The sequence below is a fragment of the Nymphaea colorata genome, chromosome 11 (assembly GCF_008831285.2).
Source record: "Nymphaea colorata isolate Beijing-Zhang1983 chromosome 11, ASM883128v2, whole genome shotgun sequence".
In the NCBI taxonomy this organism is placed as follows: Eukaryota; Viridiplantae; Streptophyta; class Magnoliopsida; order Nymphaeales; family Nymphaeaceae; genus Nymphaea; species Nymphaea colorata.
The window spans coordinates 7784331-7811227 of record NC_045148.1 but is presented as its reverse complement, the minus strand read 5'-3'; the positions used below and the strand labels follow the sequence as shown (position 1 = coordinate 7811227).

Genomic DNA, 26897 nt, shown 5'->3' with positions numbered 1-26897 from the left:
TACTTTTATTTTAAAAAAGAAAAGTTATGTGTTTTTTCTCTGGAAAATGACATCACCGAGTTTTTATCAGCTACATGTTTTTTTCTCAGTTAATCTCAAATTAATCTTACTTATAGCGTTCGTGACCTTATTACGTAGTTCAGATAATATAAACTTTCATTATATTAGGCAAATGAATTTCATAGGACTCCAAGTCCTTCGGAAAAAAATGCATGTTAACGTTATTAAAAATTTACGCGTTGATTTTCTTCCCTCTTTGAAAAATAATCGTCGGCACTGAAAATCCTAGTTAAATACAAAGTTGGGTTTCTTACTCGTGTTCTTCCTAAGCAGTCGGAGTCATTTCGCCAGCAACCTCTCTGCTTCTCTCTCTCTCTCTCTCTCGTCGAAGTTCCCGGAGAATGGCTGCTTGGGGGGCGGCGGCGCGCCGTGCCACCTCTTTGGGCAACGCCCTCAGGCTGTCCCAATCGCCCGCGCCTGGGGTTCAAGCCCCTAAGCTGCTCCAGCGGCGTGGCATGGCCGGTGGTGGAGGTATCATCCATTCCTCCCCTTCTCCTTGTATCTCTCTTCATGGTAGTCATTAGGGTTTGAATTTTCTGCCTTCTTCATTTTTCCCCCTTCCTTCTAAGTTCTAATTTGTTGAAAATTAGGGTAGACTGATCTATTTATATTTTCCTTTCCTTATTTTTAGAAGTTTGGTGGTGATTTTAGCTCGCAAGTTTATGCCAAATTCGCAAAGGGCAAATTAAAGCAATAAGGCATTTTTTTTCCTCCTCCCCTTTTGGTTGACTCCATTCAGTCATCGTTTTCGTAATCTGAAGGACCAACGCGTAGATATACCACTACATTCTTTTCCTATTCTTTATTTAAGCGGTTCTTCGATCGGACGGCGCGATCGGCCGTCCACTAGGCCATTGTTTTTTGGCGATCAATTCATGTCATCGTTGCTTTTCCAACAGGGATTTGGTACATCTGGTTTTTTGCCACACATGATTAGATATCAAGTAGATGAGGAATGTGGATCAGGTTCAAATAAATATTGTTGAAAACATGAAAAAGGATAAAAGGGAAACTCTTCTTTACGGAGTTCATGAATGCAGACAAACTGGGGAGTTGATCTCAATTCTAGACTGCCAATTTTTATATGTGCAATGCGAGTTTTCTATGTGAATTTTCTAGCTTACTCTCCCTTCTTTTGGGCTCATTCTGTTCAGTTTCCTTCCTTCCATTTCTATTTGTGATACCACACGAAAGCCAAGCAATGAGATTTCGTTGTGGTGGTAAAAATGAGGCATCACTTTTCTGGAGAACGGCAATGAAAATAAATGTCTTGGAACCACAAGAAGCAAACTTCTTCGCAGTATATTGCTATGTTTCTTTAGCAAACATCTGAGTGTTGCGGAAAACGATTGAGTAGGATAGAGGGTATAGGATTATACATATCTGGCTTGATTTAACCCAAAGCTGATATTCATTCTTGGGTGCAGTAGATGAAGTGCAGCAAAGATGGCTAATCCGGGGAATCATGTTTCTTTAGTTATTTATGCACACTGTAGGACTGATTTAGGGTTTTTATTATGCTGGTCCTGTTAAACTTACAAATTTAGCATCTGGGGACACTTTCTCATTATTCTCCTTTTATTTGAACTTACAATATTATGTTTGCTTTGCTAATCTAGACGATATAAAGTTTGATCTTAGGAAGATAGACCACAACTGCTTTCCTCCTTTCACTAGAGACGTTACTACTGTTTCTCTTTAATATATGGCAGTTACTGGATCATGTCTAGGGAATAAGCAAACTTTAATTATGTTCTTCCTTTGGGATTGGCTTGAATTTGTTTGATTGTTTGCAGACCATCATGGACCACCAAGGGTCAACTGTTGGCAGGATCCATTGAGTCCATCTAAGTGGAAGGAGGAGCATGTGAGTGTTGTTTCAAGATCTATTTGTTCCCCTTATACCTAAATTGGTGTTGGTATAAGTGTGCTTGATTGATCTATCATCTTTAAATTATTGTCACATAAAGCACATATTATTTGAAAAAAAACGTGTATAATACCCGAAAAATAAGTCAGCTGTATAAAACGGCAATTTGATGTGTCTTTTTTTTTTAAAAAAAGTCGGAAAATAAAAAAATGTGAAAAAACGTGTATTATATGCGTTTTTTTCGTATTTTTATTAATTTTTATAATTTTCAGGATTTATTAAATGTTTTAAATTTTTTTAAAAATATCTGAGATTTTATATTCTTGAGATATACAACTTTGCCATATTATACCCGTACTCGTACATGATGTATGTGATAATGCTTTAAATATTCTAAAGTTTGCAAAAGTTCTGTTTTAATCCATGGGTTTCAGCACAGAAGAGGAGACATTGTGTCATTGAATATATAGCGTAATTGATCAAATTGCTGCAAAGATTAAAAATTTAAAATATGGTATGTTTGTTTGAACGAAATTTTATTAGCTTCAGAGTATTTGTCTAAACCCAATCTTCATATGGATCCTTGCACGAGAATTCATTTTCTGAACTCAACAATTCCCTCAAAGTGTTCCTGAAAATAATATATATTGTGAGAATAGTTCTAAAACCAAGTTATTTGGCTACCCTTTCCTCTTGTTTTCTGCTTAATTCCGTAATATAGCCTGTGCTTCAAAGATTTCTGAAAGTATATCTTGCCGTTAGGATAGTAAACTTTGAGCTTTTGCCTGTGCAGTTTGTGATTGTCTCATTGTCTGGATGGGGTTTGTTGATATATGGAGGTTATAAGGCATTTTCTGGTGGGAAAAAGGACAAGAAGGAAGAGGTATCTATTTTCAATGCTTCATTTCCTATTATATGAAGTGCTATCATTTTGACATATATAAAAGTGTAAAATTTGATTATGATATTTTAATAGGAATTAGCTCAAAACATAGTTCCAACTGTATCTGTTAAGGGTTCAATATTTGTGCCTTTAAATGTCACCATTTGCTGCTTTTAGTGGGTGAATTATGGCGAATAATTTGGTAGATATATTCACCTCCTGGTTGACGGACACTGCAGATATTGAGCATCGTTTTTGCCATTTGGTCCTAGGTCATATTAAACTTGCCACTTTCTAGAAGAAGTGGATTTGGGGTGTTACATGTTTTATATTTGCCTGTGCGTGTATGACTGCAGTCTGCAAGCTTTTATCTGACAGATGATGCTTCAGAGTCTATGCATCAAACGAGGTGATGTCCAATTTGGTCGTAGAGGGTGTGAGTCACTATATGGCTAGTTTTGACCTGTTATGGTCGTTTTCAATCTTTATACAATGAAAGTGTTTTAGACAAAAAATCACATTGGCCTGCCAATTGGCTCGTTTGGCCATGTCCTCTTTCTTGGACTTTGTCATTTTTATCTAGAGAGCTTTGTGGCATCATTTGTAAAGTGGGTAATATGTTCCTTCTGCGTATTTCATTCTTAGTGATGAAACGGCAAGAATTATCTGAGTTCCTTGCATTGCACCATCTTATGTGTGCTTATGTGTAGGACTGAACAATTAATTAAGTAGCATGAGCTCGGCCAAAACTCAAATCATTTGTTAGATGAGTTGAGTTTGAGCTGTTAGCTTAACATGAGCAATTTAGAGAGTTTACTTCAAGTTACACGGACTCAACTTGTTAAAGCTCGAGTGAGCTCAGTGTAATCGTAAAATTTCATCTATGAGATCCTTTTACATAATCTTGACAAGTGACCTTTATTCAATCAGTTCTTATGGTAGCTTTTACACCTTATGTCTCCATTTCACATCCTGGGTCCCTTTATTGGAAAAGGGAACGTCTGGCTCCTAGTCGGCTTGGCTCAATACTCAGCTTGACTTGGGTTCAAGCTTGGGCTGAGCATTATGAGGGTTGAGCGCAGCTTGGTCTGCCACAGCTTTGTCAACATTCGCTTATGTTCACCCCTAATTTTGTGATCAAATTTGTACTTTGTTGTCTGCATGCATTACGATCCTTTACGAGGAATGACATCACATTATCTTGCCTATCTTACTGTTCACATGTAAAATTTTTAAACAAAAGCACCATTTTGATGCATGGAAAATAATCGTCATTGTCTATGACATTTGACAGTCATAACCTTTTTGTTCGATCATCATGAAAGTTCCTTGGATGTGCTTGAAGATTGCAAAAGTTTACAAGTACCTACCTGAGACTTTTTGCGATGCTTTCCGTTACCATAAATTTATGTACGAACATGCAGCCAGAAATCTTTCTCTCTCTCTCTCTGCGTGTTTGATGGCCTAGAGAATTAATCTCGGTTCCCCTTACCCTGGAGAAGTTCTTCATGGTTCTAACTCTTTCCACCACTTTCTTAGCATAGAAAGTCACCCTTATGATGAAATGATCTGTGGATGACTTCTCTGTGTTTGAAGGGGAACATGTGAGAGATATACTTCATGAGTGATGTTCCCTCCATCAGACACACCCTATGCATATCATCTTAGAAATTTTCAGCTGTTACCATACCAACTGTTCCTTAGTTTTCTTATTTTAATTGTGTGTGAGAGAGAGAGGTTCTATAACTAGGCTTAGGTCTTCAATATCTGGAAGCGTGAACATAAGGAGGATGTCGAGCTCTTGGGTACCTCTGTGTTTGAAAAAAGTGAAGTATTCATGCCTCATGGAGTATACGTGGTAATTCTTTACTTTTAAAATGCAGAAAGTCACACTTTTTTTCTTTAAAAAATTAGACAACTTCATCCAATTTATTTGAAGAAACATGTCAAGGCAATGTTATCACACTTTTTCTTCTCATTTCAGTGCTCTTTAGCACATGCAAACCTATGATTTCTACTTATTCATTATCATATTCATTATCATGTTTATCGAACTTTAATAAACAAATCTACGATATCTTCTATCTGTACATGCAGGCTGCATCCATATCCATAGACTCCAAACACATCCTCTAGAATGGAGTGGCATTTTATACCTGGTTGGCTTACCTGGTAAACGTGACTAATGATCAGTTTTCTGTGATATGTGCGACGCAAGACGGATCTGGGATAAATTCAATAATATGCTCTTTAATGCTATACCTTATAAGCATAACCTTTAAATGTTTTAGTCGGACAATTTTGTATTTTGTGTACAGCCATTTTATGTATTTTTTACTTGATGAGTCTCATTTTAGACAATTAGAGGTTCATCTCATTGTTTACAATGTTTGGTCTTTTTAACTTCGTTTCTTTGATTGTCTTTGCAGAAAGTAGCTGAAGCAGCCCATTAAATTGCGTGGAGCTACCAGAGAGGTTACCTTCTTCAGCATTCGCAAATAAAGATCTGCCCTGGCACGCATCTAGAGAAGAGCATTTTGGCTGTGGAACATTTCCGTTTTGCAAAGTTTGGAGCTTTTCTGTGACAAGTTTTGCAAAGTTTGGAGCTTTTCTGTGACAATTTGTGCTTGCTTTTTTCACCTTGTTTCATTTTGCGAATTTTGAACTCCGAAACAGAATCCGGTGACTCCAGACCTGCTTGCTTGTTCAGTTCTTCGCATTTCCACTTCATCTATGAATGTAAATCTGAAGCTATGGCGAGAGAATAATCAACCCATGTTGAAAAAGTTCTTAGTTTGATTTCATTAACATGGTTAAGACACAAGGGGAAAACTAATGCTGAGAAGGAGCATGACTTATTTTTCTACCGTCTAGATTGTATATTTATCAACTACATTTCAGAAACCTCGTCGACACCTTTATCGTCTTGATAGTTCTCGGGTTCTGTGTCTCTTCTTTCATCCTCTGGTATGTCATCTAAGGCTTCATCAAACGCATCACCATCATCATCTTCTTCAGCATCGTTTGTAACTTCAGTTTCTGGGTTTGATTTTTGGACCTCACCGTTGGAGTCATCTACATGTTCTGGTTGCCTGAATGCATGGGCAGCCCCACCATTCTCTAGGCCCTTAGAGTCAACAGACTTATCTTTCTGCTGATGCTGCTGGGCATTGCTATCCTTTATATTCTCCGGATCGTCCGCAGCTTGAACGTCTGATTGGTTCACTTTAATGGTTTTGATGCTGTTCTGCAGCTCACTGATGATATTAGCATCAGGTAAGGCTTCTGCAGGACGATCTATATGTTCTCTTTTATGTTCAGCTTGCCTTTCCCCGGCAGTGTCTTGGGAAATGTTTGGTTGCCGTGGTTGTCCGGTACCGGCGAGGAGGGTGACCGTTTCTCGTCCGCTCCGAGTATTTTCATTTGTTTCAACTTGACTTGTCTCAGCATTTTCAGTTTGCCGTTTCTCCAACGCTTTGACATCACCATCCTGGACCTTTGCTCTTGGATCAACGGTGTCATTGCTTATATCGACTGGCATTTGGATGAAATGAGCAGCCTGTGAAGTTTCATGAAGAGATAACATGTCACCAGCATTTACATTCACTTCTCGTTTGACTGCGCCTCTTCTTGCATGTTCAGTTTGTTTGTCTGCATTGACATCTTGAATAGTTTCATTGCCTTGTTCTTTGTTCACAGCTTCCACATTGGCTGGCTGCCCTTTGGTGGAGCTAACACTATCTCTGCTGATCCCTTTACTTTGATCACCTTGTCTCGGGCGTTCTCCATCCTGGGGATTTTGTGTGTGTTCATCCCGTTGACCTCTCGAAGCAGATCCTTGCACCCTATCTGTACCATTTTCTCTGTCCAATACGCTCCTTATAGCTGTAACGTTAGACCGAAAACTTGCAGTTTCGTTGGAGCCAGCAGAATGCTCTGATGGCATGTTTGCATTCTGGTGCTTGAGTTCATGGATCTCATCTTCTTTGTGTTTTAAGATTTCTCTCAATGCTATCAGTTGCATATACATTTTCCTTGAGAGGCCTTTTCTCCTGCTGAGGTTTTCTATCTGTTTCTGCTTCTCCTCCACCTCTGCACCTAGGGCTCGATGCTTTTCTTGGAGAGAAGTTGTCAGTGATTGCATTTCCACAAGCTTGCTCTTCAGCTCAAACTTCTGTTTCCTAAGGGATACGATTTTGGCTTTCAGGTCCTCGATCTTCACTTTCAGCTCGCTGGACAAATCTTTTTCTCTCTGACAGAAGTCAAAAGACTAGAAATCAATACAAGGAACCCATACAAACGACTGTAGCAAAAAGTGAGAAACAACCGGCATTGTTGATCGGAGGAATATGAGGAGCTTCCGTGTAAAAATAATCGCTGATTAAATTTAAGAAAACAAATCTGAAAGCCTACTGAAGGAAAAAAAAAAAAACAATCCGGAAAACCACAAAATGTCCATCACTATTTTTTTTTGCTTTCTTCTGGTAGAATATTTAGTTTCCGCTGATCTTCTGTCATTATCATCAGAAGAGATCAAGTTTTAGCCTCCATTAGATGAAGAGCAACGCAAAAGCTATTATCTCTCTTTCTCTCCTTCTCCCTCCAGAAGTGATGAATGACTAAAAGGAAATTGAGAAACACATGGTTCTTCAGGGGCAAAACTCCACGGGAACATGTAGATCAACAGTGTTTCATTCTCATTTCTGGGCGCGGGGAGAAAACAGGGGGGCGTGAGACTTCATCGGTTCGAAGCACGAAACTTGGAACTTTTTAGTTTTTACATGCCAAAAGTGGAGCGTGAAAGAAAAAGAACTCCGTAGAAGATCCTTTTTCTCTTTTGCTGTCCGTTGATGCAAGTGTTTTTGTGTGAATACCAATGGAGGCCCTTTAGCTCCTTTTATATATAGAGAGAGAGTCTTTTCTCTTCTGCTGTTGAGTGATGCACCATTTCGTCAACTACCATGATGGCACTTTCCCCCCACACACACACACACAGAGAGAGAGAGAGAGAGAGAGAGAGAGAGAGAGAGAGAGAGAGAGAGAGAGAGACCTGGTATCTCATGTTGAGAGCCATGACCTCTCTGTGCTTCTCATTGATGAGGATGGTGTACACTCGCCTCTCCCTGAGCTTCTGAACCGCCATGACTCCCACAGCCGCCGCTGCGAAGGCCAGCAGCAGCATCACTCCGTATGGCCTCCCTCTGCCCCTAGGGGAAGCCATGGCCCCCTCCTTCCCTCTCTCCCTGTCTCTCTGCAGCCTGCCTCGGAAGCGGGTATAGACTTTGAGTATCTCGCTCTCAAAATGGAATTGGGGAGAGACGAGAAGGCGCGAGGAGTAAACATGGGCATCATCACTCACGCCTTCTTTCTGGAAATGCGCGTCCCCACTCCTCTCTCTCTCTCTCTCTCTCTTCGTTTGGTCATGGCGATTGACTGGGGTTGCAAGCCCGCCCTATTTTTTGGTCGCTCCGCCACGTGAGTGGCACCCATCTCAATATTAGACACACCGCCAGTCTACAGTAAACAAAATAAATTCCAGTTCTTCTTTTTCTTCCGTTCATTGGATTCCGATGGTCGGCAGAATTATTGATCAAAATCTCAGTAAAAATTTTTTTACCTTTTTTTTAAAGTTAGTTTATGTGTTTGGTGGATGCACCTACAAGGCTGCAGCTAATTTTTTACTCTTTTCTTTTTGGGGAATAACCTGGATCATGTTATTCAATCCTTTTTGAAAATCAGATTGTATTTTCGAGAAAACTTACCTTCGGTGTCATCCAAATACTCCAAAAACCAACTGTTTTGCCTCTAAAAATTTATTTTAGAGTGTCATTAAAACGCTGCTTTGATTTTTGTAGCGATGATTTATGTGATTGCTTATTATAACTCGCATGTAGTATATGATACGCTGCCATTCTCTTTGCAAAATAAAAAAAAATTAAAATAATGATGTTGTTTGCACCAATGAAGTACGTAAACTGGTCATTTTCAAAATTGAATTCTGCGTAGATATGAAATATTGTTTGAATCCGATACGTATTCTGCGAGTAGAAGGTTTAAAAACTCAAAATTTTTGTTCATGATTTTCTAGAAAATGCATGAGCACGACATTGCTTAGGAAAAGATGCTGTGAAAGGCAAAGATAGACTTACCTCGTGAGAAGCAGAGAGAAAAAAAATGAAAGGATTTCAATGACTAGGAAAGCCATTAAGTCTTTTTTGACATGCCGAACTTCGAGCCAAAAACTGTACATTCTTCATGTCATGTTTTGCTTGTCTTAGTATAAAGCCGTGAGTGGCTCTACAATATGTCCCCAGAAAAATCGCTAGCTATAAGCTCTAGACCTTCTTTCTTTCATTTAAATTAAGGCTTCAAGTCAACTCACCTACCCTAATAGAGCACATTGAACGAAAAACCAAAGTATTTAAAGTTAAAGTTTCGGCACTGGGCCGGGCCGAGCCGAACTTGGCCTGACCCAATGTCAGTCTTCATTTTTAGGCCTGACCTGGTCCGAACCCATTTTTATGGGACTGGTTCGGTGCCCAACTTTACCTAATACATTATAAAGCAAAAAATCCATGCTAAGTAGAAAAAACAACCTAATATGATTTTATTTTCAAACTATTGAGTCATGCAAGAATGGGATGTCCTTAGAACCAGGGGCGGAGGCAGGGGCCTTGGCCTCTCCCCCTCAGATTTCAAAAAATTAAAAAATTTCTAAGTAAATTTCAATACTTTTAGTTTCACATATACCAAATTTTCTCTTGTTAAAATTTTGAAGCAATAGTTTGGTCCTTCTCCTTTACTGAGCTGGTGAGAATAGGGATAAAAGTGCACCACCGATAGCTTAGATTGAGGGTTCTTATGACCAAGCAATCCTTTCCTCACTCTCTAAGCTTCAAAGATGCTTCCTTGCATGGCACATGATCGCTTACTTTAATTTGTTTTGGAAGTAATGGTGTCTAAAAATCAAACTTGTTTTTCTTCGCGGAGCTAAGAATTTTTTATTGTATGAGCCAAACTATATTTTTCAAAATTTTAACAGGGGTTGAAATAGAAATTTTTAAATTATATATATGTATAATGTCTAAAGTTTTTTAGAACTATCAAAGAAATGATGTTCAATACATCTTCTTCTTTATTTAAGAGTATAAATGAAGACGTTTTAAAGTTTACCATTTTTTTTATCGATGATGTTATCCTTTTTTTTTTAATATTTTTCAATAATATTCCACCTACCAGAAGTTTTCCCAAGGCCAAAATGATCAGCTTAGTTGTCCTGAGATTTTTTCCACCACTAGAAAATTGAAGAGTGTTAAACCAAATATCGAACAGCTCCCAACCTCGTTAAATCTCTCTTTCTCTCTCTCTCTCTCTCTCTCTCTCTCTTTCTTTCTTATATATATATATATATATATAAGGAAAACTGTGGACTTAAGGAAGGGTATACAGGAATTGGATTTTCTTGTAGTGTATGTTTTTCTTCATTTTTAATATACAACAAAGTCAAGCAGTTTGGTTGCAGCTTTTCTGTAAAAATGGTTTGGCGTTTACTTCCAATTTTCAAAGATTCATCATTCACCCAATAAAAGAATGCAATTTATGACTACATAAAACTTTGCTTGGTCAAACAACGGGAAGAGGGTCCTGGAATGGAAGGAGTAAATGGTGGTGTGGGGAGCTGTATTTTGGGCATTGCTTCCAAGCAGGTTAAGGTAGGTGTGAATTTAAGTGGGAGTCAGCATTTTGTTTTGGTTTCAAAAAACCATCCCTGCGCTTTTGTTGTTTCTGCTATCTCTGATTCCTTGCTTACCCTTCTGATCCAATTGAAAGGGAAATTATTTGATCTGAATTTTGAATAACTGGTCTCCATTTGATCCAATTAAAAAGGAAATCAATTGAAAAGTCGCAGAATTTTGTATACATTTTCTCTTTTTGGCTGCATAATAGAAGGATTGGAATAAAAATGGAGACCATATTAAACCTGGGCATCGGGCCAGCCTAACACCTGAAACCTGGGCCTGAGCTCAGTCTGATTAAATTATAGTATGTATATTTTTAATACAAATAATATATAAATATTAAAAATCGTAATAAAATATTATAATTATATATAAAAAATAATAAAATGTATATTAAAAAACTGTTATCGGGGCCACCCAGGCCGGCCCAGTGCCCTTTTTGCTGGGCCTAGGCCCAAGTCGGGAAGGGTACCTGCCGGCAGCCCGGCCTGGTGCTCACCCTTAGATAGAAAGTTGCAAGCATCTTTTCTAGCAAAACTGGTTATATGTGCACCCTTGTGCGCAAAAAAATGTGCATATGAATGTGTAATGGCCAAAGTATATCAGATTAAGCAAAAGCAGTTACTTTGAACGACAAAAGTGAGTCATGAAAAATTGGAAGTTCAAAATGTAAAATTTTTATACAAATTAGTAAAAATGCCCCCAACCCCCTTGTATTTTTCTTTCCATGTACATTTGTTTTGTACACACCTCGGGCATGCAACTCGATCTCCTTCTCTCAGCCCAACTAGAGCATGCCAAGTCAACAAGTGAAAAATGTACTTAGGTGTTGAATTTTTAGCCATAGTCTCACTAAAGGGTTTCAGTTTTTTGAATTTATTGATGTAAGTTAATGTCTTCAGCCTTGAGGTCCAAACGTTAGACTTCCTTTGAAAAAAAAAAAAAACTGATACTTATTAATTAGTACCAATGCCCCACACTGAAGCTGGTTATATCCACCATTTCCTGTGTATGTAATTTCACGCGCCATTTTAACTACGACAAAAAAAACCCATGATTAATACAAAAAAAAAAACTTTTATAGGGATGAAAATGGAAACTGTAAAAAGAAGATTTGAGGACTCCATAAAAGTAAAATTTGTTAGTTTGTACATGCATATCGTTATGACCAATATATATACCTCTTTAAGCAGAAAAAAGGCCTTTAGCTTTTTTTGTCTCACTTACAATATTATCTCATCATCTCATAAATGTTATCTCATACTTATGTTTAATGAGATAATGAGAAAGTTTTTGTTATTCATCCGTTATCTTATTATCTCATACGTATATTTAACATTATCTCATAAAGTTTTTGTTATTTCATAAACATTATCTCATACTTATGTTTGACGTTATTTCGTAGATTCATCCGTCCATTATCTCTTTATCTTATAAATATTTTATTATCTCATAAACATTATTTGATACTCGTTTGTTATTTCATACATATTTGTTATCCCACGTATATGCATATATAATATTTAAGCATTAAAGTAAATATATATGTTGTCAGTAGGATTGCGTGGAGTGGTGAACATAACTGAGTCTCGCTCCACACTCCTTGAGACGAACAGATATCAAAGCACCACTTGACTAGGTGAGAGGCATTCAAAAACCACAGGTTGGGGAGTGAGAGGCCACCCATCTTCAGCGGTCTAATGGCCTCATCCCACCCAACCAGGTGCTTCTTGGCGTCCCCAAGTAGCCGCAGACCAAAGAAATCTTCTAAGAATGATCTTGATCTTCTCTTCTTTTCAATGCTTGCTGGCATCATGTATGGAAATGGAAGGATGGGACCATGGCCAAAACAAGCTTAATAAGAAGATCTCTTCCCGCAAAGGTCAAGTAATAATAAAATCATCTGCATATTGTATAAGATTTTCACGGAAACCATGAAACTGGACAGGTAGCAGCAATCCTTGAGCATTGGCGTTAGAAACCAGCACTGCCAAAACCTTCAGCAAGCAACTAGATTAAACAGAAAGGGAGATAACAGGCAGCGTTGGATGGCCACCCTGGTGCTTCTAATTTTTTACAAAATGTGTAGTTCAGCCCATCGGTAAAACTGCCCAAGCACCAAACAAAGAGATGCTTGAAGGTTCGTTTTCTCTTAACCACCATTGCTCAAACAGGAATTGGCGTTTTGCATGTTGTTTCCTCTCTAGCTCAATAAGAAGAATACCATGGTGTTCTAGCATACAATACAATGTAGCTAGCATGATGAAAAACCTATCTAATAAATCAGTTGTAACACAAACCCATCAAGGAGCCTCAGGGGCGGAGCTAGGATTTTCTTTAGGTGCGGGCCGACAGTCCAACCTCTAGATTTGGGTAGGGCCAAATTGAATTCAAATCCAAAAAATATATGACGCAATTAAAAAATTTTATTATTTTCAATGTAATTTTTTTTTCATTGACCAAGGTGAGGCCATGGCCTAGGCGCCCCCCCACCCCCTCCCTCCACCCCTGAGGAGCCTCAAGGTTGGTAAGGTTGTGTTTGAAGCAAAATCCTGCACCACGCCATATTTGCAAGACATCCGATATTAGAACATCCACCATCTTCGTTTTCCACGGTCTCTGATCCAATTGGCAACCTTATCAAGGGCATTAAGCCCCCCAAGACGCCATCCACAAAGACAAGCTTGGGTTTACGAATTCTGGTTGAACGTCTAGGAGGTGTAGCTTGCGCTGACTTGTGCCTGGTCGCTCTTGGGCAATTGGTGTCATTCCTTTGGGGGCATTTGGCAGTAGAAACAATGACACTTATCATTGTTCCATGAATATGGATTTGTATGTTCTAGTGTTTCATGAATCTATCTCAATGTTTGAGACAAATTCATAAAACTTACTGTTATTGTTGACAAACACCCTTTTACAAATGTAATATGCCATCTTTCTAAAGTGGAGTTTTATGGACAAATGTACATGTCAAGAGCTTACCTTCACCTTACTTGGATATCAAGAGCTACAATTGCTTCTCGCTAACAAAGATTTTCAGCCATTTGGAGGTCTCTTCGATAATCTTGGGAGATGTTAATGCAACTAGGGGTGTGAATTGGAAAATAGATCCACCTGTAACCAAAGATCATGTTATGGGTTTGATTATTTCCTAGAAAATGCAACTTGAAGGAGATTCACAGACAGGGAGAATGCTTTCACCTTACCAAATAATAGAAAGGTGAGGGGAGGGAATGAGGTCCTATGCATGCTTGACATATGCTTTGTTAGCAAAGAATGGATCAATTGGAGTGATGGGAACTCATTAAAAACTATTTGTAGTCCATTTGAAACTAGCTATATGATTGGAATTGACACAACAGAAAAGGCAGGAGCTTGTAGATGACCAGTTTCCGATTCAAACTCCAGGGCGTCAACTTCATGTGCTGCAAAAGTAGGGGCACTTATATGCAACTTGAAGCATAATGGGGATGTTATCTCGAGACACCAACAACACGCTTAGCACCAACATGCAATATGATGAAATACTCTCCTTACTCACCGAAGATTAACTCTAACATTCAATACCTGCATGCATCAGGCTCTCACCAAAAATTTGAAGAAGGGAGGGTAAATTGAGAGTGTAAAAAAGAAGTATTCTCAAGATATTTGGGTGCACAGGATATGGGAATTGCTAGCCCATGCACTTTGGAGCTAGCTAGACAGTCTTCTTAGCTTGCTGGGAGAAACTCTTAACCAATCAAAAGTTCAAAAGATAGGAATCCACTTGACTGAAATGTGCAAATATATGGAGGGGTACTGCTTAGGGAAGCATATCTTTAGAAGTTCAAATTTTCCAAACACACATTGAATGTGTTCCCAAGCTGATACAAACTCAAAAAACTACCAGTGGTAGAGGAGCTAGTGATTTTCAAGAAAGGATGGGAAAATATATTTTGGAAGATTTATTCTTTTTCTTTTTCCCTTATCAGTTTCTTGAAACTCTGGAACATAAGGAATATACAGGGTATTATTTGAGGGGAGTAATATCTTCAATTTTGAAGCAAAAAATATGATAAAACAAGCATGCTGGGACTACTATAGATCTTTATTGTAGGGAAAAGATAGACATCTTTGTCAATTGGAGATTTGAGAGTGGAGCAGCTGGTCTGTTGATGACCCAATGGAGGAATATCATGGCAAGATGGTCAGTCCAAAGGCATGGAAGTTGTGGCTTTAGCAGTTAAGGAAAACAAGAGCAGGTTGTGGAAGAGCTGCTATCAAGAAATCCAGATGGATTCCATTTTTCACAAAAAAATTATCAAAAGGGTCTAATGTGAACTTGCTTGAACTTGAAAAACATAATATATCAGATAAAAAGGTAAGAGTACAATTTAATAATAGAAGATAATATTTTTAAAAAAATTTGCAGCTACCATTTTTTTTTTTCAAATTAATTGAAGTTTGCTTTAGTTTTATTTTTCTAAGCAGGGTCCTTATTAAGAAAAGCACAAAATATAGTTCTTTTTGAAATTATAAGTAAAAAGTAACCTCAGGAATAGAAATTTCCCTACTACATGTTAATCCACTTTGGCAAGTCTTTTTTAATCAAGGTATATTTCTTATGAAATCAACTCCATAACTGTAGTCGTCGTGGGTAAAAGAAACAAGAATATGAAAGTTCTATTGGAGATTGAGAAGGCTCTAAACCTTGAATCTGGAATCCTTCAAAAACGAAATTTACTTGTGACAAATTTTAATTTATTTTATTATTAACTTTGAGGATTACATTCGTGTAATTAGTTTTGTAAAAGTCACACTACTGGGAAAGAGTAATTTAGCATGTCTTTCTCTTTCTTTTATATCCAGCTAGCTATATATTACATTTTTCATGCATCAAAACGGGCTCTACATTGCTACTAAACAAATAGAGAACTACACATGTCATGGGCTGACTTTTTTAAGCCTTATTTGACCCGCACGGTGTCGAAGTTTTCCCAAGCTTTTAGCCAGCCTTCACTCAATCTTAATATAATATAGAGAAAACTTTCATCAATCTTTGTTGGATGTGTTATTTTTTTATTGAATATATCATTATGTTTATTTCTTAAATAAATTTGGTCAAGGTATTTCTATATTAAGCGTCTAGTAAACTTTTTCTAGTATTTATGCATTCGTTTCTGCTTTATTTCTCTCTTTTGTGTACTCTAATGCCTCTCCATCTGTATATCTTTGCAGCGAAAATTTTACATTTCGAAACGAAACGCACATCAGAAACTCTTGCTAATTACACATCAATGGCCCTGTTTGGGCTTAAACGACGCAACCGAACAACGTAAGTCAGATATCGGATCTACTTGCTTTCGATCAATGGACCTCAATCATTTCTTCATCCGACGGTCTCAAAAGCAGACGGTTCATCGTTTTCTCTCTCTCCTGCCAGTTGCCATGGCATCGTCGGCCATTGAGGACATCTTCGAATCCTCCCTAAACCTCGAGGAACGCCACCTCCAGAAAGGGTACAACGAAGGCTACAACGACGGATTGGCCTCCGGCAAGGAAGAAGGAAGGGAGGTGGGTTTGAAGGTTGGATTCGAGGTCGGGGAAGAGTTGGGTTTCTACAAGGGGTGCGTGGAGGTGTGGAAGGCAGCGTTCGAGATCTGCCCAGATGGTTTCTCTGCTAGAGTCCAGCGGAACGTGAAACAAATGGCGGAACTGATCGAGCGATACCCAATCCTGGAGCCCGAAAATGAAGGGGTTCAGGATCTGATGGATGCTCTAAGGACAAAGTTCAAGGCTGTCTCGGCAATGCTTTCGGTTCGTCTAGGGTACCAAGGATTCCCTGGACTGAAGGCAGAGGATAAGGCCGGGTTTTGAGATGGAAGGAAGTTGAGAAGACTTCCCCAATTTTTTGAGGGGAATCGGTTCGGATGGCATGATGTAACTTCTTAAACGATTTATGTGTGTGTTTTTCTGATGATGGGAATTATCTTTGTACCCAAGTGGAAATCTGGTTCTAGTTTTGGGTACTTGAGTTTGGTGGACGTTTTTCTAATGTTTGGTATGATAAAAGGACCTTCTTTGTTCTTATCTCTGTAAATTGTTGTAGCGAATGTTAATCTGTTAAATTGAATACTGATATGGGCGTCGACGTGGATATATTGTATTATACGACTAAGTAAATAGAATTGATGGTTTTGGTGGTGTCTCTGTATGTGTGTTGTTTTCTCATTAATTTGATTGTGCCGTCAAGAGTCCTAGTTGCCTGTGTTTTTTGCTCAACTAGACTTACTGACATGTCTTTACTTACTGTATGCATTTTAGCCCAAACATGCCGATGTTAGACTACACAGTTTACTTAACCAAAAACATGTAGTACATTGACCATTTTTCAGGACTATATGTGTTTTTCGAGTAATTAAACAGTTAAGATCAGTAGATGACTTGAAAAGACTTTGGTGTTGCAGCGGTGCTTTGAAATGGCAAAGAAATAGTCTACAGATGGGCCAGTAATTTCGAACAAATAGTCTACAGAACTTGGATGCAACAGAGCACGCATGGCCACCTGCGCTTTATCAGAAAGATCGTCTTATTCAGATCTTAATCTTAAGATCATGATGGGGATTTATTTGGTGGCCACCGGTAAGAAATAACTAGTTCATCAAGTAAAACTTTATGACATGCAGTGGAGAAACAAATTCAATGAATTCCTTAGCCGTGATATTTGACACATCAAATAAGATGATTCCGGTTCTACTAAATTAATGCAACCATGTGAGAGTCTGTCAACATCTTGCGATCAGAAAGAAGACACAGGCAGGCAAAAAAATTCATCTTGTAAATCTATTGTAGATCGTCGGTCTTTCCATGCATGTGTTCATTCAACCTGATTTTAAACATTTTGTAGGTCCCAGCAGTTTGCGGCAATAAATGCCACAAAGTGTGTCCAGAGAGTCATCTGGCCATTGGTTGCAATTTGGGATGTGCGCTACTGCCCAACGGACGAAAATATCCACCGAAAGTGAGAAGAATTAGAACTTCAAGAATGGACAAGCTTTTAGATATCAGACCTGGCAACTGAACTACTCTCGGACATGATTTTCAGTCAATGTTACAATGTGCAGTTATCCTATCGATCTTGAAGCTCTGAAAATGATACTCATCCAGCTGTTTTCTGTAAAAACATTCCAGCTCCGTCACTACCAAGTTCAGTATGCTGTTTTGAGTTGTAGTGATCCTCTTGGCCTTGAAGCTCTCATCCAGCTGTCTTTTTGTTAAGACTTTCCAGCCGCATCACTATCAAATTCATGTGTAGTTTCCGGCAATCAGATGGCAGGATTTATTCTTGAACCGTGATGCGGGTCCCTGCAGAGTATGGGATGCATTGAATTCGAGGCTAAACTGTTCAAATCTACAGATTCAGTGAAACCAGGTTGAGCCCCACATGATGCTTACGATTCTTCTGCATTCTTTTTCTTACAGACAAGGGGCGACCGTTTTCTTGCGGACTGTATGATCTCTGATTTCGTTATGTCCCTGTTGCTCTTTCTATCGTCATCCATTTGGCTGAAAGGTTTTTCTTTTTTGGTTTATTTTTGTTCTTTGCATCATTCTAACCAACTTGGCACATGCTAAAAATCGTCATCTACAGCTGTATGTATATTTTGTTCAGTCCAAGCAGAACCTACACAGATAAGTGTGCCGGTGTGCACGTAAAAGCTGCAATTTGTCTTTAATTGGATATTTGAACCTGGTTGTCAGAGGTTATAAGACACTGAATTTCTGACCTCTTCAGGAAAACTAGATCTGCGATTCATGTTTCATTTGTGATTCGTGAATGGTGGGCGTCAGATGCATGCCTTCAGGAAAACTAGATCTGCGATTCATGTTTCATTTGTGATTCGTGAATGGTGGGCGTCAGATGCATGCCTTCAGCTCCACAAAAAGGCACTGGACTTTAGATGCCTTGGATGGTTATCAGACATTCAAGTATCGCTCTAGTAATGAAGAGGAGCACAATTGTAAAAAAACTGAGTCTCAAACTGAATTTTCTGCTGGTTGATCTGAGACTAGACTTGTGCTGAGATGATAAGACAAAATTTTTACTACAGCCGTCTGAGATCAGACTCTACCAGGGAGTGGCCAGCTAGATTCTAGAGTCTAAATTTCAGTAAACAGAACCACATATATTTGGGAAGAACTTCTGTGATCAAACATATAAATATGAAAATGCACCATATAGAAGGCGTAGATATGCTTGAAGTTTTTATCGAGAGAGAGATCTCAACTATTTCTCAAGTGCATGTTCAGGCTATTGTTCCCTTTGCTCAAACATCTTTCAGATAAATGCTTTGGAAAAACATGACCAACACATAAATTACATGATTACAACGATCAACATGACAGTCATTACGATCCCGGTAACAGCTTACGACCATCATTTGAATGTCAAAACTTATGTTCCTCAACAGAGCATTGTATCCAAAAAGGCAGCTTCAGGCATACCTAAAATTTAGCATAGGTCCCTCTTCAAAGATACAAATATGGTACAAGGTGAATCAGGTTCTTCGAACTATTGTAGTGGAGAATAGAGTAAATCACTTGGCACGAAGATTGCAGAAAAGTAAAAAAAGTAACACGAACAGAAAATTGTGAATTGCCCTCTATGAATTGTCCTTTATCCTTTCTATTTAATCACGTATTTCCGGAAATGTAGAGGTGGCCAATCTGCATTTTCTAGGAACAGAAGGCTTTCTCATCTTCCTCTTGGATTAACCAACTGTGAAAACACAGCACTCGTTGTAAGATCTTCTGCATCATCATCAGTCACAGAATGTGCTCCATTAATCATGCTCATGCTGTTATCAAATGGGTGGACATGAGGAACTGAAATATCAGCAATATGATTTGTGCTGTTATCATCCGGATCATTAAGTGAGGAGGTCTCCTGAAGCTGAAGTGCATATTCAAGATTCCACAGTACATCTCCCATCGTTGGCCTATCGACCCCTTGCTCGGCCAAACACTTCTCTGCCGTCTCACCAAATTTCTTGAGCGATGCTGGATTCACCTTCCCACTTAAATAGGGATCCATTATGTGGCTAAGCAAGCCCTTCTTCTGCCACATCATTGCCCATTCTGCTATGCTCACTTGCTCCCTTGGGAGAACTGGGTTCAATGCTGGTCTTGAACACAGAACCTCCATTAAGACAACCCCAAATGAGTAAACGTCGGACTTTTCGGTCAGTTGCTGTCTTCTGAAGTACTCAGGATCAAGATAACCGAAGCTACCTTTAACAGCAGTACTAACGTGAGTCTGGTCCAGTGCAGGGCCTGTCTTAGAAAGACCAAAATCAGCAACTTTTGCAACGAAATTCTCATCCAACAAGATATTGGTGGTTTTGACATCTCGGTGGATTATGCTCTGAGTTGCTCCCGTGTGAAGGTAATGCAGACCTCTAGCAGCTCCAATACAAATTTCAAGTCTCTGTTTCCACATCAAAGGTGGAAAATCTGATCCATACAGGTGACTTCTAAGCGGTCCGTTCGCCATATATTCATAAACCAGGATCATCTCTGACCGCTCATCACAGTAGCCAATCAGGGAAACTAGATGTCGATGTCGAAGCTTGGACAACATCTGAATTTCGGTCTGAAATTCAGTAAGACCTTGCTCTGATCTTGGATTTCCTCTCTTGACAGCCACATTAGTGGCATCGTCTAGTGTTCCCTTGTAAACTTTTCCAAAGCCACCAACACCAAGAAGTAGAGCATCGTCAAACTTGTTGGTCGCCTCCATTATCTCCTGAAAGGTGAAGGTACGTCCCAAATTGGAATTTGCCATTGATATGCAGCTTGCAGTTCCACTTTTCTGGGAGATGGTCGAAACTTTGCTTATTGTGTGAGAATTACCATATAATGGCAATGGTAGCCATGAATGAGCACGACGGAGTCTCTTCGATCTAGGTCCAGCAAAGCAGCAGTAGTACAGAACTACCAACAGAACTGCAGCCACGATACCGAGAACGACGGCGACAATGACTGTTAACTTCTTCTTTGTCTTCTCTGCACCAGAATAGATATCGCGGACAGAGAGGCTACCTTCCAGGCTCCGAGCATCGTTGCTCATCTTCATGATTTCTAGTCCATTTAGCGTGGCATTGCTCACATCCATAATAGTTGTGTCAGGGCCGATGCTAATATTTATGAAAGGCGAGCCAGAGGATACATTAGAAACAAAGTCCGCATAATATGGTCGTCTCAATACATTCGTCTGCCTGGAGAGATCAAGACCGGCAATGCCAGAATAGGAATTGATGTAGACATCAAAGACCAGCTGATTCAAAGCCATGCTGATGATATCACAGAAATGGAGACGAATGAGATAAAGAAAACTTGGATCAACAGGGAGAGACCATGTGATATTGAAGATGACATTGGCAACATCTACATTCACCATGATCTCTGCTGTGGCATAGACCCAGTTGGGTGCGATCTCGGGGCTGACAACCTCGCCATAGCTAATGGTGCTCGGATCCACAGATTCAACTTTTGCGGAGTCGTTATAATAGAGAAACTTTTGATCGTTCTCCCAAGTTCTTCCTAGAGTGTCATTCATTGGAACGATTCTAGGACCTCCCACATTGAGCCTGTAAACAGTTTCCAGAGCTAAAGTGGGTATACCAACAAAAGGGGTACTGAGGGCTACCTGTGGAACCTGATCAACAATCAAATCATCAGGGACGGAGACCACTTCAATGCCATTGACGAATGAGACGGAGCCGTTCATGGGCACGAAGGTGATACTTAAATGATCAGATGTCACATTAATCAAATACTCCTTGAAAAGGTAAGGCCGGTTCTGGTCCTTCAGCGAGTGATTGTTCAACAGCACAAAATCATCAGTAACCACAGTAAGCAAAGTTGAATTCAGAGCATACTCTGAGTTGGGAACAGGGTAGAAGTAAAGCCGAACCCAATGACGGCCGGACTGGCGAATTTCGAACTGAAACGAAGTTGGTCTCGGAAAGACGCGTGCAGACTGGTAGATAGGAGAAGGGGCCAAGAAATTAGAGGAGACGATGCTGCTTCCTTGGTCTGTAAGCACTAGGGAAGAAGACTGTGTATCAGGCACATAAACCCTGCCATCCACGGTTACATTTTGGGAAGACCCACATGCAATCAGGTAGTTGTCCACTGGAGTGAAAGCGGCGTACGAGCTAGAAATAATGAAGCCATCCAAGAACACAACAGCAAGAAGAGAAACAACAGACACCCACCTCAGAAAACCCACCATCATCACCGTCACCACCATCCCCAAAACCCTATTTGCAAGAGAACAGTCACCAATTTAAATGGCGAGAAGGTCTCCTAAGAAACAAAGCCGCATACCCACAACCTCAAAAACAATTAAAACGGAGAATCAACCAAATGGCAACCAACAAAAAGCCAAAAAGCAGAAAGCAGAAAACAAAGGGCTATAGTCTCCCCTTCCTTGGTTTTGCTCAAGCATGCAACCTAAGGATTCCCTCCGTTGTTTGTGATAGAAAAGCTGAATCAGAAAAAAATGGCGACATCAAGGCACAAGATGAGATTGAGAGAAATGAAAAAGTAACATAGCATCTCAGGTTTTCTCCGCCCAGCACAGCTAGTACCAGCCTGTAGATTAAAGAGGAGGGCCCACATGAGGTCAAGAGGAAGGATTCTGCTAAGAAAAACTTAATATTCAAATTCAGATGCAAAAGCCAAATCTGTAAAGAAAGAATTTGTGAGAGTGATAGTGTCAGGCTAAGTGAAACAAAAACGCGTTCAACTGACGATGTTGAAGAATTAAAAGACAAAAAAAAAACTTTCAGCTGAGCTTGCAGAGTAAAAACAGTCATTACTCCGCACGTTTTCTTACCTCCACCAACGCATTAGGATTAATACGAACCGATCGCCATGGAAGGTTTTATCGTCAAGAAGGAGAGGGAGTGATGGAACACGTCGGGAAGAGAAAACGAGACAGAGCATGGGTTGGATAGATGCTGTCTGGGCCTGGGGCTCTTTAACGGTCCCACGCGGTCTCCCTCATTTTCTTTCACCATGCATGTTTTCAAATGGCACCTTCAACATCATACCCTTCAATACCACTAAGATAGCACCATCCAGAACCAAACTACTGAACCTCTAGGATCTAACTGCCGACATGAGTAGTAATACATGCTGCACAACTCAACCAGTTGGATTACCCATGAGAGAGAGAGAGAGAGAGGAAAAAGATGTAAATTCTTGTCCCCTTTAGCCCAAATGGATGAATGTGTTTGATCATTGATTTAACTTTAATTCATTTGATCATAAGAACTTGGAATTTGATTATTAGTTAGACTTAGACTTGATATACAGTTTCATAATTGAATTTGTATATGGGCTTTTAATATCCAATTGAGATCTGACAAAAAATCCGATTGAATTGCATAAATATTCGATATTATGGTAGTTGAGTATAAGTTCGGTTTTGAGAGAGTGTGTTGCTTGAGTAGGCCTTTTGTTGAAGTTCATGGGCCAAGTGTATAAAGGAGATAACTCAAACTCCGCATGGTCTCAAGGATCCTATTTTTTTGGGGAAGAAACTTGTTCTGGTCCACTGCAATTCTGTCTTAGAGGCAGTTCAAGTTTTGCTGTGCAGAACTGATTTGCATTCTGCTGTTGAATGGTCGACTCCATGATGGAGTCACAGATTTATATTCTTTTAATTCTTTTGAATAAATTGAGGGACATGATCCTCCCAGGGCAACACCCCAACATGTGTTATCCTAAAGAGATAATATGAATCCAGCTATACAAAATGTGAATAAATTGAATCCGGAAAAAGCTGAATCTGACTTCAATCCAAATCACTAATGTCCCTAAATTCATCTAGAAGAATTGAAGTTGGGGGAGAATATAACAATTATGAGATAGATCTTGCTTAGTTGAAGTAGAAGTTGAAATTGGATTATAAATAGCAAAGCCAAGTTTGAACTTTACTTGTAAGCAAAATTAAGATACATGGTGGACATGAGTTTGAATTTGGTGAACAGTTCGAAGATCTAAAACAGTTGGATTTGTAATATGTTCATTGGTTGTCTTTTTCGTAGTTTCTCACTCGAAGAAACAACATCCGAATTGAGAAACTTTGTTGCTCTCTCGGTGGCATAAAACTCTGAGGTTGGTGCCCCGTTCCTAGGGCTTATGTCTACTGCAGCTTGAGTAAGACATGATACCAATGCTACTCGAACTAGTGACCGGTTGCCTATCGACCATTAGCCCGATCTTGTGCGACAAGACTCCTCAGGGTATAAGTTTACTAGTTCTTGTAATGAACTTTTTCATGCAGGTAAAACTTTAAGAGTTTTTCATTTTATTTAAAAGTTGAAAGCTTTTATCTCATTTTATGAAAAGAAAAACCTTATTTGAGAGGAGAACCAAGTTCATCTTGCTCACAAGTGTTCATACCTAAGAGGGCATTTAGTAACAGGAATACTGGGTTCTTTGAATACAATGTTTCATGAAAGTAAAATATTGTGTGTTTAAAATATAGCGTTCCATGAATGTGTCCTAAAGATGTACCATTCGTGTTACCAAACAATAGGTCAAATGTGGACAACAGGTCGGGCCGGGTTTGCTTGAATAGAGACTTAGAAAAGTCAGGACTAATGACAATTGTATGCTATTAGTAGTACTAACCGTACCAAAAAAGTCATGACTCATTATAGAAAGGTCAAGACTAATGACATTTAACATACCCGATCAAATCTTAAACCCCACTTGGAAGTAGGCCGAGCACAGACTAGAGTTCGACAGGTGCAGGTACCTTGACCCATACAAAGGCAGTTGACCCATTTGACCTATGGTTGAACTCAAAGACCTTCAAGCTTGGAAGAGAGAAAAAAATAGCAGCAGCAGAGCCACTACTTTTGTGATAAATGCTAATATGTAAATAAGCAAACAACTAAAAGGCACTCATATACACATAATTAATTTATGTATAGTATTTATTGACAACTGCCTATACAAGCTCACATGTGCCACCACCACTAGATTGAAACTAGTACCTATTAAGGGCGAACAAAACTAATCCCTAGAGGGTTGGCTAAGCGAAGCTGCCTGCAATTATTTAATGAATAGCTGCAGTTCAAACTTCGGGTGCCAGTCTCTAGTATTAGCTAACACTCACATAGGCATCGAGAAGTCACATGCCCTAAAAATTGGGCAGCTTCGGAGAACTCAAAAGGATAATGTTCTATGAATCTATCCCAAAACTGTGATGGGTATCAAACGACTCATGAAGATCCGAAAACTATCCTCAAGGTTTTAACTGCAGTTGACTAACAAAATCTCTTGACCCAAGTGTGGTTTTCTCTTCAAAGAAATCACATAAAACCCCAACTTGCTTCTCAAATTTGCCTGCAAAAAATATTCAAAAAATCTGTACTACCCACGTTGGGTAGTGCTGTCCTCTTTAGAGGCATAGGTATTATGGGTCAGAGGAGGTTCATCTCTAAGGGCGCAGACCCGTTAGATGGTCTGATTCAAAAAAATAGATAAACATAAAACGCATTAAATTGGAAGGAGTTAATAAGGCCAACAGGGGACCATTATATATATATATATATATATATATATATATATATATATATATAATTCATTCTTGGTTATGATCGGACCCAGCGACAAACGGAGCACAAGCATCGAGAAAGCATCTTGATCTGACGACGTTTGACATACTTCTCCTGGACCGAAGCTCTGCAGATTAGATTCTTAATTTGCTTCATGAAGGGATGAAAATTTGGATACCTCCGGTTTGAGGTGAAGTTATGAGCCTCTGAAATCCGAATCCATGGTCTGGATTGGCGGCCAATTTGGATCACTTTTGCATTGAAATCTGAGGAAGGAGCAATTGAGTGGGGTTAATGCTAGTCAGCAAGCAGATCTGGTAGAGCAGCTTGTGTGGGCAGTTGCCTACACAAAAATCACAAAAAATGCTTATCAGTATATTGATATTTTCAAGTGAACGGGAGGATTAATCTCTCAGCCTTGACGAGAGCCGAGGTTTCGTTCTTTTCCCTTGTTCACAGGTTTTAAGGCTGCGTTAGGACCAAGTAGCAAGATGGCCGAGATATACTGCATAATACATCTCAAACCCGCCCGTTTAAGCTATGATCCATTGTGATCCATTGCTCCTAGGAGCCATTTATTGATACTTCAAGCCTACCTTTTTTTTCATTTACATATTTCAGAGATCATTTGACATTAGGAATAACCTTGAGTATTATACGAATCTATCTCAAAATTGAGTATATTTGTGTCACATGCTTCAACTTGCATGTAGATTTTGATTTTGAGGTAACTTAGTGGAATGCTCACACATTGTTCCTAATACTAACCTACTCAAGAATTTAGAACTTAAATACTATTTGTCCTGTCCCTGAGCCACAAGTGCCCCTGAGAGAAGTTCAAGCTTCTTTGGTCTTTGACCGAGTAGATGATCGAGCCACCAAGATGGTGAGTCAACTCAGTTTGGCTTGGTGGGGTTTCCAAGCACTGGGTCCAACCCATGCAAGATACGACCAAGTCGCCGCCGGTAAGAAACGAATTTTCCGGCAGTGTTTGTGCTGTTTGACCGCAAAATGAGGCCATCAAAGTATTCTTAGTTAAATGCACCGGCGACAGCCAGCAGGGATGTTACCAAATAGATTCGGAGGCTGACTCAAGACTACCCTATGTCATTTTTCAACTATTTCTAAATGTTTTAAAATTTCTTCATCTTAAATTAGTTTTTATTTAGTTCTCATCTTAAATCGCCAGATAACTACATAATATATAGATGATTATATCGGCAGATATGATTTCCAAACTTTTCGTTTGGTAATTTTTTAGTTTTTAATCAATTTAATCACCCATACAATCGAATAAAAATGTAACAAAATAAATCATGTCCTTTTTGGAGCTCTAGATCAAATTTTATGGGGTTTAAAATCTAATCACCTTAAGGATGCATACGAAGAATTTAATCCGGTAAATTTACCATGATAAATTTTTTTGAAAAAATTTATAGGATGAAATTTTTCCCTCTTCCTTTCTGAAAAAATCACATTTGAAATTTCACGCCGTTTGATATTCACTCGCCCGTACACATTTCACCATTTCTACCAATTTTATCCCAACCATCAAACGGGCCCTAAATGACAAATGAATATTATACAATTCATTCTTCATTCTCATGAAAAACATTTGATGCATTGTTTAAAGGTAGAGCGCCTAAAAATACGACATCTTGGAACAGCCATAATATATTATTCTTTCTGTCAAACTCAACGCCAAGAAAATAAGGATAACATTATCT

The 26897-nt window shown here is 39.1% G+C and overlaps 4 protein-coding genes across 4 annotated transcripts; 2 read left to right on the top strand and 2 right to left on the bottom strand.

Annotated features, from left to right (window-relative positions):
• Positions 1 to 313: 313 nt before the first annotated feature.
• Positions 314 to 5617, top strand: LOC116264898 (uncharacterized). Its single transcript, XM_031645351.2, has 4 exons — positions 314 to 531; positions 1857 to 1927; positions 2724 to 2813; positions 5243 to 5617. The coding sequence occupies exons 1-4, from the start codon at positions 402 to 404 to the stop codon at positions 5264 to 5266; spliced, it is 315 nt and encodes a 104-aa protein (XP_031501211.1). The 5' UTR covers positions 314 to 401; the 3' UTR covers positions 5267 to 5617.
• On the bottom strand, positions 5590 to 8266 carry LOC116264897 (synaptonemal complex protein 1-like). Its single transcript, XM_031645350.2, has 2 exons — positions 7864 to 8266; positions 5590 to 7065 (listed from the first exon to the last, which is right to left on the bottom strand). The coding sequence occupies exons 1-2, from the start codon at positions 8032 to 8034 to the stop codon at positions 5704 to 5706; spliced, it is 1533 nt and encodes a 510-aa protein (XP_031501210.1). The 5' UTR covers positions 8035 to 8266; the 3' UTR covers positions 5590 to 5703.
• Positions 8267 to 15868: 7602 nt separating this feature from the next.
• Positions 15869 to 16670, top strand: LOC116263949 (uncharacterized). The gene has a single exon (XM_031643784.2). The coding sequence runs from the start codon at positions 15902 to 15904 to the stop codon at positions 16406 to 16408; it is 507 nt and encodes a 168-aa protein (XP_031499644.1). The 5' UTR covers positions 15869 to 15901; the 3' UTR covers positions 16409 to 16670.
• On the bottom strand, positions 16528 to 22451 carry LOC116264389 (receptor-like protein kinase THESEUS 1). The gene is made up of 2 exons (XM_031644561.2): positions 22434 to 22451; positions 16528 to 22189 (listed from the first exon to the last, which is right to left on the bottom strand). Exon 2 carries the CDS (start codon positions 21843 to 21845, stop codon positions 19287 to 19289), a length of 2559 nt encoding a protein of 852 aa, XP_031500421.1. The 5' UTR covers positions 21846 to 22189; positions 22434 to 22451; the 3' UTR covers positions 16528 to 19286.
• Between the last annotated feature and the right edge of the window lie 4446 nt (positions 22452 to 26897).

Excerpts from the sequence above, each read along its gene's own strand:
- LOC116264898 (XM_031645351.2), top strand. The coding sequence starts at position 402 with ATGGCTGCTTGGGGGGCGGCGGCGCGCCGTGCCACCTCTTTGGGCAAC. Across the intron at positions 1,928-2,723 it reads CTAAGTGGAAGGAGGAGCAT|TTTGTGATTGTCTCATTGTC; the intron begins GTGAGTGTTGTT and ends TTGCCTGTGCAG. Across the intron at positions 2,814-5,242 it reads AAAAGGACAAGAAGGAAGAG|AAAGTAGCTGAAGCAGCCCA; the intron begins GTATCTATTTTC and ends TTGTCTTTGCAG.
- LOC116264897 (XM_031645350.2), bottom strand. The coding sequence starts at position 8,034 with ATGGCTTCCCCTAGGGGCAGAGGGAGGCCATACGGAGTGATGCTGCTG. Across the intron at positions 7,066-7,863 it reads CTCTCAACATGAGATACCAG|AGAGAAAAAGATTTGTCCAG; the intron begins GTCTCTCTCTCT and ends GACTTCTGTCAG.
- LOC116263949 (XM_031643784.2), top strand. The coding sequence starts at position 15,902 with ATGGACCTCAATCATTTCTTCATCCGACGGTCTCAAAAGCAGACGGTT.
- LOC116264389 (XM_031644561.2), bottom strand. The coding sequence starts at position 21,845 with ATGGTGGTGACGGTGATGATGGTGGGTTTTCTGAGGTGGGTGTCTGTT.